The sequence below is a fragment of the Malurus melanocephalus genome, unplaced genomic scaffold, assembly GCF_030028575.1.
Source record: "Malurus melanocephalus ecotype Western Australia unplaced genomic scaffold, MMel_1.1 scaffold_48, whole genome shotgun sequence".
Taxonomy (NCBI): domain Eukaryota; kingdom Metazoa; phylum Chordata; class Aves; order Passeriformes; family Maluridae; genus Malurus; species Malurus melanocephalus.
In genome coordinates, this window is record NW_026623280.1 from 1762874 (window position 1) to 1784145 (window position 21272).

Consider the following 21272-nt stretch of genomic DNA (forward strand, 5'->3'; position numbering starts at 1 on the left):
TTTTTTTTTTTTTGCTGGTTAGCAGACTGAATCTTATGAGCTAGACAAGATATTTGGGGTGCTTGGGACTGTACAAGTAGACTGACACCCACTGGAAGATTTGCCACATACTGAGRACATGGCTGCTCAAGGTTTGTCAGCCATCCTGAAGTCTGTCTTTGCTCTATCTAGCTTTCAGTCAAAAAGAAAATAATTATATTATGCTAAAATGTTATTATTATAAAAATAATCAATGAGTATTTCTGGAGAGAGGTATGAGAAATGAAACAATGTGTTGTTGGTACATCTTATTCTAGCTAAGCTTCAAAGTAGTTTGTCTTTCCCATGTAGCTAGTAGGGCCTTCAGCCAAAATAATTTCCAAAAAACTTACCACAGCTCTCTGGTGCTGTGGGATCCAGTTCTATTGCATTCTGCCTGACATAGGTTACTCTCTGCTCTATAAAGATGCCTTTGGAGTGCCCTTCTGTGCCACTGTAGCTCAGCTGGAAGTCAGCAGCTAACTGACTCTGAAGAAACCCTTTATGCAACAGGAAGGCAAAATATCYTGACAAACTCAGTGTTTGCTCTGGGGGTGAATAGGTCATTTACCTGTTTTCAGTAAAATTCTTGCTGCTGATGGCGAGGGAGGTGAAACTTGCTAAGCTGCCATGTGAGTATATTATTATTTATAACACTCAAGTCTAAAACCSCTTGTGCACAAACATGTAAGTGAGAACAACAAATACAGCCCAGTAATATTTTCTAAAGATCAGATAAAATAACAGGGCAGTGCACTGGAGTCCAGTAATGTGTTAGGATCAGTGATCTTTGAGTGTGGCTTGTGTGAACTGGGCTTGCTCRAGCACTGGAGTGATGGGCTCTCTCCAGAAAGGTTAAAGATGTGGATTTAAATGCCTTTAATGCAGAAGAAATGCCTTTATGCAGAGGACATAATTAGAGTCCTTTTTCCTTGTCCTGACAGGGTCTTGCAGTCATTGCACTGTTATGTARAATCTGGAGGCTTTTGTTTTATTTGTGTTTTAAAAGAAAGTRGTAACCATATCTACTGTTTGCATGAAGTTTGTTCTATTAACCTGCCAAAAAAAAAGCCAAATGAAGGGTTATTTTCTGGATCAACTGGGCATAAAAATTGGGCATAATGTTGAGCAACATTATGGTGGGAAGCATGTTTATGTCCAGAGCAGAAAGCTTGTAAAAGAACACCAGTGGTGAAAACTGAGCCACACAGAAATTAAAATAAATTGCATTTTTTGGCATCACTATTTTGCTTCTAGACACTCCTGTCCAGGTCAGATGTTATGTCTTTCACCAGCAAAATKATATAAAGAACCCCAAAGCAGCTGACAAAAATGTAACTCCAGATCTGAAGGCAACACACACATGCCATGGAGGTACCATAATTAAACCAGTTTGCCATGCTGAGGGGTCGGAGTTCCCAGYTTGAGGGTGCTGCTGGGAAGTCCATATCTGCCCTGCCTTTGGAAGCTGGCAATGCTTTTGTTATGCTGCACAATTCTTTGCATGCAGCAGCTTGCTCTGAATTCCCACACAGTTCCTTGTGTGGGGTTCTGCTGTTGATGTACAGCACATTTATCCAGGATATCCAAAATCCTTCACACCTGGATTTACATTTATTTTTGTAGATTTGCTAGCAGGATGAAGGACAAACTCCCTGTGACCCTGTAAGTTAAGAATAAAGGATGGGGTTTTTTTCCCCACAAACCTACTTTACTGGTTATAATAKTCTGATCAGAACTGGCTTTCCAAAATATTCTAGGCGATTCTTATGAGTTAATAAAATCASCAGATCTTTCCTCTAAAATGAAGAAATTGCCAATAAGTCTCCAAGAATCTGGTGCAAATATTCAGCCTGAGGCTTTCTTACTCATTGCTTTTGTTGTATTTCTTTCATTGACATACTCTTGCTGGATAAAGCCTTAAGATTTTTTGAGTTGTGATCCCCTTAATATCTGAAGCAGTTGAGTGAGAACATGAAAAGCTAAAAAAGCAATAATTTCAGGAACTGGTTTCTTTATGGCTTTTCTAYTAACTTTTTCCTGGCAACCATGCTCATTTATTTGGTATACTACCCTTTTTAACACACACATTCACAATCATAGAAAGTTTACACAAATTGTTATAGGGGGTCACTTATGCTGTATTTGCTGCCAWTATCAATAATTTAGAAAAATAATTGTTTTTATTGAAGAGTACCTTTTATACTAACATAATGATTTTTTAACAATTTTAGTTGACCATTTATGTGATGGGGCAATTAATCTTTTTGGGCAAATGGTTACAAAAATATTAAACTGCTGAGAATTTTAGAAATAGAACAGTTTTTATGTCCAGGCTGCTAAAATGTAATGGAAATTTCATAATATTCATTTTAGCTATTTTATGTGACGGGATCATACCAAATAACTTTCTCACCAGTCACAGCCCTAAGTGCATCTGGTTCTGTTTGGTGCCTGGGGTATTACATCTGGGGTATATTTATATTTGCTGTGCAAAGAGGAAAATATGGGCCAATCTTCCCCTGTATTTTCTACCCATATTTTCCTTGGAGCCAGAGTTCAGCTTTTAATGTTCCTTCTACCAACAGAAAATAAAACATAAAACTGTACAAGCCCATGGCTGAGTTTCCTTGCATGCCCACCTAAAGACCTTTCTTCTAGCAAAAATATATAGATTAGAAGACACTTTAGAGCTGCAAAGATGAGTATGAACCTGTAGGTTGTTCTCCTGCCATTACAGTCCATAACTGCYAGTCAAAGATTAAATCACGAAGCCTTGAATTTCAAGATTACACTTTAAAGAAAATAGAAGTACCTTCAAGGATGGAAGTGCTGAGCAATGCCAATKCATGATGCATGTGAATGGCAGCAATTTATGCTTCTTGCTGCCAAAGTACCTTATGAATACTGGGCTCTGCTTACCCAGCTTTCTGTCTGCATGGTGATAGTGGCATCTTTATCACACCAGAAAGAACAAGCCTTAGAACAAGCTATTGGATTAAAAAAAAAAAAAAAAGGACTACCAAATGCTGTCTTTCTCTAAAAAAATCTATAACAGACATATCTCTGTGTAGCTGAGTTTGCCAGAAAACAGTCTCTTGTGCATATTTGAAAACAATTCATAGATTTCATTACACTTTTATGGCTAAAGCCAGGTAGAGTAGGGTCTGGTGCTTTTAAAACATAGATGATACTTAATGTTCTCCTTTTTCATCGCCTCATTTGTATTCTTTATTTCTGCTAGCAAGTCCTTTCATTATCCCTGCACGATACTTATTTAGTATTGCCAGGGCTATTTTCTCTTGTTTTCTCTTTGTCTCGTTTGTTTTGTTTCTTCCAAATCTTATTTGTGGATTACTCTAAAAGAAAGGCACTGATGTTATTTTATGTGATTTCCACTGTCCTCTGTCTGTATTTTATTTTATTTACCAATCGTTGTGTCATAGATCTGTGTCACTAATTCCAGAGCTCCCTAAAATGTGGTTATAGTAATTTACAAACACAAAAAGCCCTCAGCTTCTCAAGACATGGTTTAAAAACAAACTTACTTACTCAAGGAAAACCCCCTTTAGAATCAGCACAAAATTTGGCCATTCTCTTCAGGCCTGAGATGTGCAGTCATATGTACATTCTTTTTCCTTTCAAAATACTCCTTGCTTTTTCCAGTCTGCAAAGACAGTACAGAGATTAGGTTTCCATCTTGTAAGTCATCCACTAGCACCATGAAAATCAGTTGCATGATTGGTACTATTGGGTGTGGACAGACAGATATGAAATCTAGATATTCCCATTGTCAGTCTCCTGTTCTGAAGAGACCGCAACTGCAAAAATGGAAAACAAATTACAAACCAGCAATTTTGTAGAACATTTTGGTGATTACAGAAAAGCATTTTGTAATCATCCCAAAGCACTACTAGCTCTCCCTCAAGGAGATCAGTAATTCAAAGGAGTAGTAAGTTTTTTCAGTGCATAAATAATCCATAATAATGGTGACATATGGCAATTCACATTTATCATTGATGAGAATGGCACTAAAAGTTAGTTATAATCATTGTTTCTGAAGCTGTCCAAGCATAATAGATTTGTGAAAACAGATATGAAAAAAAACGGTGGCAGAACATGTGATAAATAAATCCCATTAGGTCCAGTAACACGACACAGGCAGGGAGGAAACCCACTGGGAGGTTTGCAAGTCRGTAAAGGAAAACACACATTCACAATATTAATTACAACAGTGAATACTTTATGGGTTCTATAACAACTTCCCTCTTGCTGCAAGTGGATAAATAGATAAGGCTTACTAGAGATGGAAAGAATTAGAACCTAATTAAAACTGACAACTGAGCTGTATGAAAATAGATGAGCACATGTAAACATTTTTTCTAGTAATTGATGAGGTGAGAAACAATGGCTTTTCTCCTGAATAAATAATTTGTCACACTGTAGGACAGACACTCATGGTAGATATAATAACTTGCTAGTGAGGTAGAACTCATTAATATTGTGTGGTGCAGTTGACTCGCTGGAGGGAAGGGATGCTGTCCAGAGGGAACCTGACACACTTGGGAGGTGTCACTCAGCATGAGCTGGCAGTGTTCCCTCACAGCCCAGAAACCAACCAAATCCTGGGCTGCATCCAAAGGAACATGGCCAGCAGGTCAAAAGAGGAGATTCTCACCCTCTCCTCCACTCTGGTGAGTCCCCACCTACAGAGCTGTGTCCAGCTCTGGTGACCCCAGCATAAGAACGAYGTGGAGTTGTTGGAGCAAGTCCAGGGAGGTCATGAGGTTGGTAAGAGGACTGGAACACCTGCCCTGCAAAGACAGGCTGAAAAAGCTCAGAGAAGAGAAGGCTGCATGGAGAACTCATAGCAACCTTCCAGTGTCTGAAGCGGGGCTACAGGGAAGCCAGAGAGGGACACTGTCGGGAGCTGCAGTGATAGGACAAGAGGGAATGTACAACTTAGAGGTGGGGAAATTAAATTTAGATATTAGGAAGAAGTTCTTTACTGCGGGGGTGGCAAGGCGTTGGAACAGRTGGCCTGGAGAGGTTGTTGATGCCCCAACCCTGGAGYTGTTCAAGGCCAGGTTGGATACAGCTTTGAGCAACCTGGTCTAGTAGGAGGTGTCCCTGCTCATGGCAGGAGGGCTGGGACCAGATGGTCTTTAGGGTTCCTGCCAACCCTTAACATTCTATGATTCTGCAGTACATATTCTAGTTGCACTGCATATGCTTAACTAATTTCAAACTGTGAATTAGAAGAGATCACGTATTTTTCAATGGGACTGTTTTAGGGCTTTACCATTTTCAGAGGCAGAGGAGGGCTGAGGTTCGCTCAGCTGCAAGTGTCTCCTGCCTTCTCCTTCTTGCTGGGAGGGTGTGTTTGCAGCTCGGTCACTCGGAGCAGCCTGGCATCCTTACTGCCTATGAAGAACATGGTCTGCCCTCCTGTTTGCTCCAAAGATGAACAGGCTTTGTGCCATCAGTTCCTCGTTCAGTTTAAATTCCCATAGCAGGATACAGCTAATGGTTTAATGGTGACCTGGCATGGCCTTAATGTCATAATTATCCATAAAGAACTGACAGAGATCTTTTAATGTCTCCAAAGAAGTCAAGAGACAAGTCATTTGTACGAAAGTTCTGCTGAATAAGTAAAATGAGCCTTAAAATTAAYTTACTATGCGAGTCCAGTAGTGCTCCTGCAAAGCTTTCTTATAATAAAACTTAGCAGTCACAGAGGTTTATCCTTGACTTTAAGAGGGTGTGTGGTTTGGCCAGATTCTGAAGAGACACAGAGGTTTCCTGCTGCCATGTGAAGAGGGAGGATGCTGTGTTCAGCAGGTCCCAAAGCCTACAGCAATACATTGTTTGATGAAAGGAACAGCTCCCCTGTGGCCAATTAAACAGGTGCCCATATGGATGAGMTTCCATGAAAGGCAACAAGGCAAGTGCCCTCACTGGAGCCCTTGTCATAGCAGTCCCTTGGGAGTGTAGAAATTCTTGATAACTAAGAAAGACTGAAGAAGGCTGGAACCTGGGGTGCCTCTTATTAGAGAGGTGAAAGGAGAAGAGCATTTACTGATCCCAGGGGWGGGGGCTTAGTAGAAGACTCTTGCTCTGGGCACGAAGTAAATGTCCTTCATGACCTCCCTGGGAGGAAATGGCTCCTGAATTAGGAAGAGGAAAAGCAAGTGTTAGCAGCGGCTAAGGGTACTTCTTACGTACGATTTTTAATTGGCCTTTCTAGGGTAATACTTTTCTGGAATAACTATTTCCTTGCAAGTGACCTCTTGTCCCATCAAAGCTACATTTAGATCATCTGCAGCTGTTATTTCCATGWATATGGGATTGCTATGTTTATCATGCAACTTTGACTTCCTCTGCATGCTGCATGCCTGTCTCTCTTGGCTGAGCCTACTTTTAACATTTCAAAGAGTTGAGCAGCTTCCAGCAGCCACCGTCTGTGAGTAGTGTGGTCATCCCAAATATATGCCAATGCATTTTTAGGCAGCATTTGACAGTCCTGTACTTTGTGACTTTTTCTCATGTTAGTGTGAAATACACAAACCTGCTTATCCTTTATCTTACAATTTTTTTTCCCCAGTTTGTTCAGATAAACCTCTTTGGCTCAGCAGCAAACCCATTTGCTTGCAAGGATGAAGCTCAATGTTGTAGCCTCTTTTACTACTTAATTTGTGTTGGTTAGTGRGAAGTTTTGTCAGTGCTGCATTTGTATTTGTTTAGTAAAGCTCAGGCCTGATTTGTCAAGCTGGTTGAAYGTAAGTTCCAAATTTGAGGGCAAAATGGTCACACACAATATTCAAACAATGTGTGGTGTACACTGCAAAAAAAAAAAAAAAATTGGTGGGCATGACTCCACAGAGTAAGGGCTGATGCTATATAAGGCCTCCAGAAAATGGGAATTGCTATACACAATGGTTTTTATTGTAGACTACAAAAAGAATTACTGGTTTTCTTACTGGATTTGAAGATGTCTACCACTGCGGTCTRTGGAGTGTTTATATCCCTGGTAGGAATGAGAATGTACAGCTCAAGTCCACTCTAAGTGGTAAGCTCCAGCTGAGGATTGCATCTGGGACCACAATAAGTGGAAAATATCTGCAACTGAAAGGAGACACTGGAGATATTTACTAGGTAGTTAATGGAAATAACTACTTTCACAGAGACAGCTCTTCAGCTCTTGAAATTAAGGCATCAATGCAGTCACTCCTGGAGTGGATCTCAAAATGGTTTCTGCCCATTGGGTGGAATGCCTAAATTTAAGGCCTGCTCCAAACCTCCTGACCTATTGGAAGGCTTCCCATGGATTTCAATTTGTAGGCAATAAGTATGACCTTTTTTAAGCTTTTAATAATAATTCCTTCACTCAAGGAAAAACAAAATCTCATTCCAAATATTTAGATTGCTAAAGAAAGCCATGTAGTACTATTTTCCACAATATTTTATAGGTCAGCATGGAGGAAAATTTTCACGCCTGTTTTCCCATAGGATGTTCAAAGAAATCCTGTGAAATTATTATTTTCCATAATATAGGAACAGGCTGTGTTTACATAGGCTAATGATTAAGAAATCTGCTGGAGAGAAAGGGGGAAASATGATGTTTTTGTGGGGGGAGGCATTCTGTATTAAAAAGATTCAGGTGTGAAAATCTTTCATCTTCAAGAAATCCTTGACCAAGAGAGAATCAATGMTCAGAAGCAGGCATTTCTCTTGTGTTTGAGGGTTGGGACTGTGTTAGTGAGGGTGACCGAAGGTGTGACTGAAGGTCCACTTGCAAGGGGTTGTTGGACTGGGCCCAGCGGCTCTCGTTACTCAACAAGAGCTCTGCTGTTTCCCAGGGATGGGCAGCAATGAGCTACAGCTCGCCCTGAAATAGCAGAGGCAGCTCCCTGCCCTGTGCTGCATCTCGTGGAGACATGTGGACACACTGGGGGAAGAGCCCTGTGATTGATGTCGCTGAAATCGGAGTCCTAAGGAACTCAATATTACACTCATTTGTATTATGTCACACTGATATGGAGAAGCGTTAAAATAAGTGACTTCTAAAGTGTTTGCTGATGGGGCTGCTGATTTAAGCRGGATTATAGCCCATTAAACACCCGATGTATGACTGTCTTTGGCCRTTTTACAGATACAGCCTCTGGCTTTAAATGCTTGAGACTTATACCCATTTGTTACASTGAGTAATTTTTCAGACTTTTTAGWAAGTGGTTGTGGGAGCAGATTTTGGTTTCTTTTAGTAAATCTTCTAGGATTTGTCTTCTAGTCAARTGTAGACACTGGTCACTTCAGTGTGAACAACTGACCTATGGATAGTGTCACAGGTGACAGATGACTGGGAAATAGGGGAGTTAGCCCGCGGCAAAGATAGCAAGGATAATTTCAGGCGCTTTAGAGGCAGAAAGCACAGTTGAAGCAGCATTTCTGATGTATCTATCAGACTGAAATGGAAGAAGGCGGTGCGCAGGCGGTGCGTGCGATAGGAGCGCAGCTACCATCCCTGACTCCTAGATCCCACCTAGTTAACTCCTTGCAGCAACACRCCAGGCTGCCAAGCACCGGGTTAAAATCAGGCCGAGCCAGAAGGACGGAGCAGCCCGGCCCTTCAGCCCCTCGCCGCTCCCCGGCGAGGGCCGAGGTGTCCCCGCTTGTCCCCCCTCTCCTGCTAATTCGGTGACATTTCGGACAGTTCAAAAGTTCACGGGAGGCTCTGGAGAGGCGGCCAAGTGTGGGGCTGGAGCGGAGACCGTCGGCACATCCAGCTTCGCCGGCAGGGCTGGCYAGTGCCTTCTCCTCCCTCCCTCCTCTCTCCTCGCTTGTTTCCAGGCGAGACCTTGGTCTCCGCAGGTACCGCTCTGCCTCCCCCGCCTCCCCTTCCCATCTTTGCCCGGCGCCCCTGCAGCATCTGCCGGCCGCCCAGCCGGGCAGCCTGCGCGGACGGGCGCGGAGGGACGCGCACCCCCGGCGGCCCGGAGCGGCGGGGAGCGGCTGCCCCCCCGCCGGCGGGGGGCGCGGAAGGGGGCGCGGAGGGGCGGGGGGGGACAAGCAGCGGTACGGCTGCTCGCCGCCCCACAAAAGGCACCGCCGGGCTCGGGCTGCTCCGCACGCCCCGCGCAGCGGAGCGCGCACGGACGCGCACACACACGCACGGGCACTCACACACGCACGGACACACTCGCACACACTCGCACACACTCGCACACACGGGAGCGCCGCGATGTGCGATGCGCGATGCGCGACGTGAGGCACCTCGCACGCCCCGGGGCCGGGGGGAGCCGGCGGGATCCGCGTTGCCAGCCCGCCCGCCCCTGCCGCTCCCTCTCCTCCAGACCCATCCATCAGCCTCTCCTCTCGGTCTGCTCCTGCCTTTCTTTTCTTTTCCTTTTTTTAAAAAATTTTTGATTTTTTAAAAAAATTTGCTCTAACTGTATCTACCCAAGCCCTGAAAAAATGCCTGCCCGTGGAGCGAGGAGAGGGCACCGGGTCGGTAAATAAGAAGTGAGTACGAGCACAATGGCGTGCCTCCCCGCTCCCAGCCCTGCGGATGCTGCATGCTGCCCTGCTTCCCCCGCACCGGGCCCCGGGATGCTCCCCGCGGCGGCCCGGGGCTCCTTTGTACCTTGCCTGGCTGCTTTCCCTTCCCTTCCCGGCCCCGCTCGCGCCGCGCCCCGGCTCCGCCGCCGGCCGCCTCGCCCCCGCGCCGCTCCCCGCGGCGGAGCATCCCAGCTGGCGGCAGCTTCCCGGGATCTACCGGGCTTGCACCCCGCGGGGGCGGTCGGCGTGCCCCGGAGCATCGCACCGGCCGCGGGGAGGGGGCGGCGGGGCCGGCGGCGGTGCCCGGTGCCCGCTCCTTTGTTCGCCGCCGGCGGCCACGGCGGGTCGGCGCTGCTCCGGGCGGGCTCGGCGGCCACGACCGCACGGGGAGCGCTTCCCGGCACCGGCCCTGGGGGCTCGGGGGCTGCCACGGGAGACACGGCGGCGGCGGGATCAGGGGCTCCCCCCGCCAAGGTGCGGGACGGGGGGGCTGTGCCCGACCCCCGGGTGCCCGTGGGGCGGGGGCCGGAGCAGTGGGAGGCGTGACCGCGGCGCGCGTGGAGTGCACGGCGCCCACTCTGCAGTGTGAGGGGTGCCCCGGCTCCCTGCTCGGCCCGGCTGGTGCTACCCCTCTCCTCCCGGCCCCTTCTCCCGGAGCCGCGGTGGGTGCCGGTGCCCGGTGGGTGCCCAGGTGGTGACTCTGCCAAGTACCACTGCCTACCCCTCAGGAACGCATCCCATCTCCGCCGTCCTGAGGGAGACTTTCCTCTAGATTTAGATCTGGGCTTTTCCCACCAGCGGCTGGAAGAGCCGTCTTAGCCATTCAAAACGTACTGGTTATCCAAAACAATTTAAATWTAGCTTGTGTGGTCACTGCTGAGGCCATCTTCCCACAGGGGACCTTTACCTGCACTCGATGTGGAGGATTTTGTTTTTAGTGCCCATGTAGTTGCTGGTAGTCACATGAGTTATCCAAGTACTTGATTAACACACTTGGCTGCTCTTTTCCTAACCCGATGGGGTTTTGWAGCTGTAAATAGAAATATCAGCTCTAACAAATGTGACTCTTCCAGTAAGCACACATGTGCTGTACTAGTGTTTTCTGAAAGGTGTAATCAATATGCAATTAGCCCGTTAAGACCGGTATGATGAGCAATGTCTTATTTTTGCAKTCGTGTCTGGGGAGTTAGGAAATGATCACAGAACTGTTCTCCGAGAGCATTTGTTGGAGCATAGGACAGAATAGGTGAGAGAGAGAAGGTTTTGTATTTTYCTGCTACTGCTGTAACACTGAGGTAGAACACAGCTGGAAAGCTGCTTAGCAGTGCTTGGGAGAGCAGCGGACGTAAAAAAAATCTCTGCAGAAAAATACTACCTTGAAGCAATTTAATGAAATATGAGGGTATAGGGGAAATCTGCTTTTGGAAATGATTGAATATTATAAGGGGACAGACATAGAAAATGTTGCAAATGTGCATATGCTTGTAAAATGGATACTACTACTCAGAGCAACAGATCTGTTGTAAGGTGTCGTGGGATTAAGAGAAAGATTCAACAGTTTAAGAATTCTTTTTAGAAGAAACAGAATTCATGTAATCTCTCGGCAAGAAGTTTAGTTTATGAGATCTGAGTGGCACTGTAAATATTAACTTTCTTTTTCTGTTTTTGCCAGTGGCGGCACCTGACTTACTGGATCCCAAATCGGCCACTCAGAACTCCAAACCAAGATTATCATTTTCCACCAAGCCTACCGTGCTCGCTTCACGGGAGGAAAACGATTCGGCCATTAATGTTATGAAATGGAAGACAGTCTCAACAATTTTTCTGGTGGTAGTCGTGTATTTAATAATTGGAGCAACAGTATTTAAAGCCCTGGAGCAGCCTCATGAGACCTCCCAGAGAACCACCATTGTGATTCAGAAGCAGACGTTTGTATCTCAGCATTCCTGTGTGAATGCAACAGAGCTTGATGAACTCATTCAGGTAATCCATACCAAACCCCTCATCACCTTGCCTTAGAGGAACAGATTACATGTGGCAATACTGCAGTGAAAGGGGCAAAACCTTGATAAGAAAGCTCTGTGCTGGCCGAGCGATGTAACAAGYGTTAAGACCAGAAGTTGAGTATTTGCATTTCCATGCAAAGCCTCATGGTTGAAAAGCTCTTGCTATTTTTAGGTCTGGTATGCTTGGTAGTCGGCCTTTTCACTGAAGCCTCCCATTATGCTAATTAAATGATTATTCATCAGCAATATATATAATTAATAGTTCACAAAGGAATTGGTGTATTGATTGTGCCTTACAAGTTCTGTCAATATTTGAAGTGCCTGATTCTGAGGAAGAAGCTACACCATCCATTGCCTTAAAGGACTTSTAATTTACTGTGATTTTATCAAGCTAGCTTTCCTTCCAGCTGTATGTTTCTTTATATTGATTTTGTTTTATGTACAGGAAAGTACCATGGACTTCCTACTTTCATCTTAAATCTCAATTTTCTCTGCTTCTTAAAGGCACATCCACAAATTATGCACATTGGTGTGCTCCTACTAACATTACTTTACCCTTGCAGGTCACCTGCCTCAGAACCATAGAAAATATTCATTTGCAGTAGCACAGAACTAGATCTGRAGCCCTATAATCCCCTTCCAACTTAAATTCCATGTTCTTATCAATATGCAGTGGCACTGAAGGGGATAGCAGAGGGCTGCCAGATAACATCAGTTCTGGGCATGGGACAATGAAACGGGAGACTGGAAGGAACAGTAAAGAGTTGGCAAGGATTGACTCCTTCTATAACAGTAGCCTTAGGGCTKTCTGGGTCTACAGAGCCCGAGGTGGGATGGAAAGAGCAGGAGAAGGTGTTGGGCACCCAGACCATGGCAAGCAGGACTTCTGGAGCATGCCAGATGCAAGGGCAGTAAAGATCTCTGGAGGTGCTTTTTGTCAGCAGATATGGCTGGGAGTTTAGAAGTGGATTTTACCTCTCCAGACTGACCTGTCTTGAGCATCAGCATGGACATGCTTTTTTTACAGTTTTAAATACAGAGTTTTGATGTGCCAAGCTATTTTTATGGTACACTRCTTCTGAATTTTAAAGGTAAGCTGCAAAAACGTCTTGTATTTTGTGATTTCTCCCCTGCCTTGTTGCCAAAATGTGTTCTGAAACTGCTATCCTTTAAATGCCTGTCAGACAGCTCCTCTCTCTGTGAGTCTCGACCAGGCATGCCTGAGGAGATGCTGCCCATAGTGATTTAGATGCTGTGCAATAACTGTGTTCCAGTGGTTTTACCAGCAGAATGTGAGATRATCTTTCAGAGAAATATACAAGCACATTCAGATGAAAAATAACTCTTGTAGCTACTATAAATATCCTCCTATGAAATTTTTAGGTCAGATACTGTACTTGTGAAGATAAAAAAAGAAATTTTGAAGCAATATTATCTTACATCATCTSTGAGATGGACCTTAAGGCAAAAACTGCTGGAAGTTTGCTCTGGAGTACTTAGATATTTTAGCATTTATGATTCTCTACCCAAAAGCACAGATTGATAATAAAAAACCACTTCATCAGCATTCAACGCCCATTTGATGTTCTGTGTAAAATAAATGAGTTTCAGTACAATCATCAGAGCACAGATAACCATATCAGCATTAGTTTCCATCTCCTCTAATGATCTTGCCACGACCAGAAAAACACAGGCATGCGAACCATGGGGAGGTGACATGGCCTCCCACAGCACGTGGATGAGAGAGCATTGTGTGAAGAGTTTGCTCTGCTTGTTGGGGTAAATGGAAAACTTAATCTGCCCTTGTTCCCTTCTGCTTCTCTGTAAAGAACACACGAGTGGAGGTAGGAATGTGCTGTTACACTCCTTTTATAGGAGCAGAGCTGGGGCATGGGGACCSGTTTGGGTGCCTTTCTTCACACAGAGTAAGTGTTAGTGAATGACATCAAGTTGTCTAAGGGTTGGGAAATTCTACTTGCCCAAAGTAAAATGGAAAAGCAATGATAAAAGAGAGCCTCAAATTCATTTTTTGCAGGTCTAGGCTGCTGTCTTACACATGGGGTCATATTTCTTCCCTAGTTGCCACTTTGTCACAGAAACTAAATTAGTGAAATACGTTTTGTCTCTCTGGGATTATGTCTGACTGCTATTACAGTATAATGCAGTGTTTCTTTCAGTTTTTGTTGGATGTCTGTATGAATAAAAATAAATAGTGCATGCAAGGAAAAAGTAAATGTTATTTAAGAATTCACTGAAAGCTATAAAACTGAAAATTGATGTGTACTAGAGTAGAAGGGAACTGGAATGATTAGTTTGTGTGAAGAAAATTACAGAGCTTACAGACTGTAATGTCTTCTTTAATCAAGTATTTACCTTGAGTCAAACTATAATGAAATTCATTATAACTTTTCCTTTTGAACTTAGTATTCTGGGAATCCAGAAACTGTTGTGCCTTTCGTGCTGGTCATTGCTCAAGGTGCTTATCATGCCAGGCTTTTTTAATCTTCACAAACTTCTGCTCTGCAATTTTTAATCCTTGCTCTGCAGCAGGGTTGACTGCCCCAAGAGTGYCCATTGGCAATACAATATGTGGTAGTTTATTCAGGTGAGCACATTACACAGAGAAGTCAAAGATCACAAAAAAAAGTACAAGGGGAGTGATAGTCCAGTTGGCTCACACCCAGGAGCCGTGGACTTCCGAACACCTTGGCTAAAATTTTCCTTTTGTCACAAAGCTGTTTAAAACAGTATTGTGTATTTCTATAAATACACACACGATAGGGATTGTCCCCCTCCTGTCTTCTCCATCCTTATTTTAACTCTCCAATCACCAAAACCTCTCCTGGTACACCCATATATACTGTTGCCAACTTTTCAGTGCACACAGGTTTATTTCCTGTGTTTTGAATTCCTGAAACTTTGTATTGTCACATTGATCGTGTGGCTCCTCTGGGTGTACTAGGTGAGAGTTATGCTTCCGCAGACATCATATATTTTATATATATGTAAAATATGGGGCAATAGAGAGCTGCTATGCAGCCTTGAAAATGTGCAAAGTTGATGAAATAGAGTGCTCTGATGGTGGCACTGAGGTAACTCCAGCTGCCTCGGAAAAAACGASCTGTGCTTTCCTCATAACTTTTCAGCCCTGTCCAGCAGCATTTTTCCTGTGCTGWGGAAGGGGGGTCTTCATGACCTCTGTCTCTGACTTCCATGGCTCAGTGCTGCAAATCTGTCTCAGTCTAAAGCAGTCAGACTTGAGTYACTTGTTACCTCACAGTGACCAAATACACCTGCAACAAACAACAGGATGACCCTGAGAGGTATATCCAGGTAGATAATTCCTTTGATATTTTGTGAGCAGTTCTATTTAGTACCATTTAACAAATGTGCAGAAATCACGCAGAGGGTATCTGTACACCCAAGAGACCAGTTTTTCCAGGCAATTTCAACTCTTCTTGCTGTAGCCTGAAGCCTGCATTAACAACAGTGTTAAGTGGATCACTGGATGCTGTCCCCAATGGTGCTGAGGTGGGCAGCACACAGCACTCAGTGGTGGTATATCTAAACATAAAACTAGAGAAATATCCCACGAGGGAACTTGTGAAAGTACAAACACTATCTGGGTGACTAATGAGAATACCACAGAGCAGCAAGCTGTGCATGGCCTGATGTTAAATTTCTCTTTTTGGAAGTTTCTGTTGGAAGATCTTGCAAGGATCTCACTTGTTAACAGGTGAGAAAGCGTTGGTTTGGTTAAGGTTATGTATGATATTGAATACATTACAAAGCTGCAGGAAGGTATGTGGCCAGGTTATTTGCTACTATTTCTTCCTTTGGAAGAAGAACACTCTACAATTCATCACAAATGGTGTTTTGGTTTCTCTGTCTGTGCCTGCTCTGAACTTGGCCCTGCCACACAATGTACAGTAACTGTCAGGTGACAGAATAAAAGAGTAAATGTAGTTCAGACTGTGTGGATTTAATGTGTATGTGACAAGATATATAAACCCAATCTTCATTTACACTAAGGATTTTTCATGTCTTGCATCCAACAGTTTTTCCCTCTCCACAGAGCTTTTTGTTGGTAGAAACTGATAGAAACCTGGGAGTAATCCAGCTATACCCACACAAATGACAATGAGCATTAAAGAATGAAATAATTCTCTAACTAGAGCACTTGTATCTAATTATTTCAATCCAATTCTAATTTTCTCCTTGTTTGGTGACTGTTTCCTATAGCAAGCTTGCCACTAAGCATTTAAAATGTTAGTGACAGCTTCCAAACTCAGATGCACAAAATGTATTGCCAAGAACCTARAAAAATGCCCTGCTGCATTTATGCACTTGTGCACAGTAGCAAATGTAAAGAGACCTTGGGTTGCACTGCTGATGTTCAGGTGGCACTTGTGTCCTCATGCAGGGCTGTGCAGCCACAAAATACTTGTGTCTTCCTCCATGACATCTCCCCGGGTTGTCAGTAGGAGCAGGTGGGCCTGACTGAATTTGATATTTAACAACGTCATAGAATTGTCATTATTGTTGTTTCATACATCTCATTCCCTCTACAGGAACCCAAAGATCCTATAGGATCCCAAGGATCCTGAATGAGGTGCATGAATAAAACAGTAAATTTGCTTTTCCCTTGCCCAGAATTCATGTTGTTCCCAGGACATAAGGATGTGACCAGTATTTTGTGTTGTGGGCTGTCTTGGCAATGAGAAGCAATGGTTTGTCCCCCTGCCAAAGAAAAAGCTGATTAGAAAAAATAAAGAGAAGAGTTTTTTATGTAAATACCACCTAATTATATATTGCTCGGTAGTTATTTGTTTATGTTGACMTTTTWAAAYCAAAATGGGRAAAAAAATTCCTTATAATATCAAAGCAAGTTGTTGAATGTATTATTTTTGCATGCAAAAAAGGGAAATAAGAAAAAATTCAGTTAGTTTAAATATCTAGAATGTCTCAGCAAGCTAGTGTGAATTCTTATAGTTATCTTGTTGAGTTAATTCTGAAAATTAATAGAGTTTTCAAGTAAAGGTTACAATGGAACATAAGTTRATAATAGAATATAGTTAAATTCCTGTCCCTTTAGCAAAATGATCTTTCAAATATATTTATTCTGAAACACTAATGAGTGGAAAAAATACTATTACACGAAACAGCACACTCTTTTAATGTGTTCCTAGTGCTGTGTGTGGTAATTCTTGTTTCATGAAGCCTTCATTTTGAAACCTGAACAAGTTTTCAGGGTGCTGCACCAAKCTGTCTCAGCAGTAATGCTTCGGTGGAGTTTTAAATCCAGCCCCTTTCAGGGTATGTGGCTCCTTCTGAAAACTGAATGCCCACAAAAATCTGCTTGCCTTTGAAATAAACAAACAAATAAAAAGAATTAAAGAGCCACCAGGATTAGCTGAATTGCCTTGGATCCCACAAGTTGATCTTGGGCTCTGTGTGGGCTTGTGGCTAACACAGGGAGAGCTGCAATCTGTGCAGGGGTCCAGAGCCATGTGCCATTCCTGTTTTCATCTCACATTTGTGTCAGCTGCACTGCCCCTTTTCTTTCCATTCATCTCTTAGATTATGAATGAGACCAAAATGGCGATTTTTTTTTTTAATCTCCCTTGAGGACAAATGCTTTTTTCTTTCCTCTTTATCTCTCTCTTGAGGGAAGCCTGAAATAATTATGAATGACGTGGGAGCAGTGTTTCTTTCTTCAAACTGGCATCACCAGAAAGCCATCATGGCTTCTTATGTGACTAATTTATTGTAAAATCTAATTTTACTTTAAAGTATGCATTTGCCATGGCTTCATTTTTATAGTTGATGGTGGGTAGCTACATTAAGTTGCACCTCCACCAGTAGCTGATTTTGTCTCTTTCACAGGCTTCTTCACAACTTGCATTGTAGCCCCAAGAAAATTAATTTGGAAGAAAATAATTTTTCAGGAATATTTTGTTTAATTTCAACCAGATAAGCTCCTTGAGTCCTGATTGTGTAGAAAACTGTTACAATAAAGAAATATATATCCTTCTCTCCCAGAGATTATTTGAGTTTGCTGTATAATTTTTGTAGATAGGAAAACACAGAGATGCAAAGATCTTGTTTTCAGAAAAATCAAAAATTTATTTGGACAGAATTAACATTTATTAACTAAACCTATTAAGCTGGAATCAAATTTTATTAATTCTTTGAATCACAACTCTTGTAGACATTTTCAGTCCTGTGAGGTGTAGCTTATTGGTCCTCCAAGCAGGAACTTTTTGAGGTAGTTTGAATATACTAATTTAAACTCTAAATATTCTTAGTTTTTCCATTTGCAATTCCTTCCAGCCTCTCCAGAAGAAAGCGAGAGCTATCCCTTGTCTGGATCCTAGCCTGGAAACATCATTTATGCTTTGTAACTTTAAAGACTTGAAAAGATTGATAGACCAGCATAAAAGAAATTGATGCTGCAGTATATTTTATTTATTTATCTGAGGATCCAAAATACCATTGCATCAGTTTTTTAATGTGCCATCTGCATTTCAGTTAYGAAGCTTATGACAAATTACAAACACCAGTAGTAGGGCTGTCTGTTGATGGAGCTTTCAAAGCAATGAAAAAGGAAATTAAGGACTTYTAAAGCAGTTAAAACACGAAGTGGRGGAACTGCAGTTTGAGTTGCTGGCCTGTGTGTGTGTCTGTCCTTAGTAAGGTGTCTGTCCATCAGAGCTCTTGGAYTTATGTGCTCTTAACTCTGAGTGTTGTCCTGGTAGCCCTGACTCGTACAGTAAGGTCCTGTTTCTCCTATTCTTGCTGCGTCTGTGTTTCCTTTCTGCTTCACTCAGAAATAAACGTTCAAATTCTGTTGTCTCCTTCCGCAATAAAGTCCGTCCCCCCCCTCCCCACCCCCGATAATTCTACCTGTATCCCCAGGTAAGAAATACTTATTAAATGAAGGAGCTCTCTGAAAGACCTTTGATCACAACGTTACCCAGAGCTGTTCTCCACACAGACACCCACCTGCTGTTCTTCAGTCTGGATGGGTTGCAGAAGCCCMTGGACTGTGTGTTCTCCTCACTTAGGTTCCTGCTGTTCTCTGTCTTCTGGTTCTGTACTCAGCTCCTGGAAGGAGGGGTTTGTTTGCCAAACTTTCTCTTGCCTGGGAGCATTTCCTTCAGGGACAGGAGAGCTCCCTTTTCTGTAGTCATTTTCTATATGGTGGTTAAAACGGAAGTTTTTTTTTAAAGCAGTTTTTATCCTCCATGAGCATTATTTGGGGGAGGAATAATAAATTAACTGCCTTTGTCACTTCTTTGTTAAAGCAGATTGGTTTCAAAGTTTTTTTGTTGCTTCCGGTGTTGAGACCTGTAAAGATTACATTTCCTTCAGATGAACGGCTTTATAGGACCTAGAACTTAGCTTAGCCTGATTGCATCTGAATGCCAGCTTTTGTCTTAGAAAGGGTGGCAGATATGACTCATTGGTAAGTCAGTTCTGCTGAACAGCTGTTTGCATAATTCTTCCAGTCTGTAATCTCAAGAAGCAAAGAAAAGCCTTTCCTCCCTGAACGTGTATGTGTATATACATRCATATATGTATGTACACACAGAGAATTTATATGCAGAGAAACCCATGGGATTTGTAATGAATATTTAGAAATAGAAACTTTTTTCATTATGTTTCCACATGTTTTTAGTTTAAGTAGTTGTGAAAGAGGGTGAGAGTCCTTCAGTTCTTCAGCATGTGAGGTGCTGTCTCCAGTGTAGAGTACACTCATATGTTATACAAACCAAAAAGAAAAACAAGCAGTCACAAAACTATAATACAAATATTATTGCAATCTATTCCAACGCCAGGGCCCAGGAACATGTGTTTTGGGGCTGGAGAGTTTTTTGATAAGTGTTAAAAGCATCCTGGTGTGCCTTTGAACTGAGAACCATGATTTCCATTCCTTGTAAACGAGAGCTGAAATAAAAGCACAGGATTGTGCAGTAGCTGGGCCATATGACATGTGTCTTTAAACTGTGTCAAATGGTGGCAGTGAAGGAAGAAATTCCAGGCTGAGAAATGGTTTTCAGAAATTTGGAGGCACATCTGGCTTTTTGACATCACTTGTTAAGTGATTGCCAGGAAGCACAAGCTAACTCCTGACAGGCTGGGTAACGACAGAAAGCACGCTCTGGATTTTATCAGAAGCATAATTGGAGGTGCTTCTATTTTAATCTTTCRGTAGAAGAGCTGAGAGTAATGAACTGTTGGGTTGCATCATTTCAYAGAAGTGAAGTGACTGGAAGATGGTACAAAAACATGTATTCAGAGCCTGGTRTGGAACAAGGAGATGAGCATTGGAGTGATTGGTTTGACACATGCATATTCCTGCCTGATTTCCATGGGAGACAACAGCTGGCTACCTGAGGCCAGCCTTCACACTTTATAAGCTCTCCTTGTTTTCCCTGTGACTCTGCAGCCACTCAGTGGATGCAGCTCTKGCCAGCAGGGTGGCTTTTGTCAGTCAGTGCCTTGACTCCTTGCAGGGTCAGAGCACCAGAGGATGAAATCCCTCACCTAGAATCATCTTCTGCTCTCAGAAAATGACTGTGTTCTTTGAAAGACTGTTTTATCCCTCGTTTAGACAAAGGGAAAGTCACAATATTCTATGTGTTARCATGCAAACCCAAGTTCAGCATGGCCTCTGCAGATGCCTGAGTGAGCACAGGAATAACACAAAACTGCACGATGTATTTACCAGGAAGTGTTTCTAAATTTTATAGGAAATGAAAAACTGACCTTGAATTAAAGTGTGATTTGTATTGTCACTCTCCTTTTCCCAGTGTTCTGTGTGKTGTGGTGTGAAAGCAATGCTTATGGGCTTTTGGAGTCCTCGTTGTGCCTAGTCTGTCCACTCTGAGCTCAATCATCTCTGCCTCTTTTCTCTGATACTCTACTAAAGCTTGTTCCCAAATGTGCTGCAAAGCCAAGTAKTTTGGATGTGTGGGTGTAGTGCAAGTGAGGACGTACCTCAGACACTTCATGTCTATCCTAAGATATAGGACAGAGGTAGCCTAAGAATTCACCTAACTCAAAAAATGCCAATTTTCTAAAATTTTTAAATATTTCAAGATTCTATCTCATTTCTCTTMACTATAAAAACAAAAGAAAGGCCTGATTTTTTTTCACCATTATAAAGATAATGAAAGAAGAAAAATGTATTACAGTAAGTGTAACCATATACTATTACTCTTAAAATAATTGTTCATAGAAGGCTTGATTGGGTGCCATGTGCTGGGTGACCTCTGCCAGTGCTCAGTCCACATATGAAACAAGTACTAGACAAAGGCTCTTGAAGAAGGTAAGGCAGTCAAATAATCTACATAGTTTAAGAATTTTATCTGCCCACATCCCTATTCTAATGCTGACCAGGTCTCTAGTGCTGAAGAAAAACTGATTTTTAAGTCGATTTATTTTGTATGTAGAATAAAAAAATAGAAAAATTGMCACTGAGGAGGTCAGGTAACTTTAATAGTGAAAAGAAATCAAGAAGTTCCCGTGTTAAGATCACACAAAGTGTTTAAAGGCTGCAACATACGATGACTGATTATATAGAGGTTTCATGATTCTACTTTTAGATTCAAAACGCACAGAGTTACTGACACTACTGTGTCACTTAGGCAAAGGTCTCAAATGAGAGAAAAAATTTAGGGAGGGAGG

General features: G+C 42.8%; 1 protein-coding gene across 2 annotated transcripts in view; it reads left to right on the plus strand.

Moving 5' to 3' along the window:
- KCNK2 (potassium two pore domain channel subfamily K member 2) overlaps positions 1-21272 on the plus strand; it is a 124278-nt gene that overhangs the window by 39006 nt on the left and 64000 nt on the right. The window contains exons 1-2 of one of the 2 annotated variants that reach the window (XM_057365135.1): positions 9169-9537; positions 11246-11556. In XM_057365135.1, the coding sequence (XP_057221118.1) occupies position 9537; positions 11246-11556 (312 nt within the window). In that variant the 5' untranslated portion in view covers positions 9169-9536. Of the gene's footprint in view, positions 1-9168; positions 9538-11245; positions 11557-21272 lie in introns of those variants that run through there. The other variant, XM_057365134.1, reaches the window with a different exon arrangement.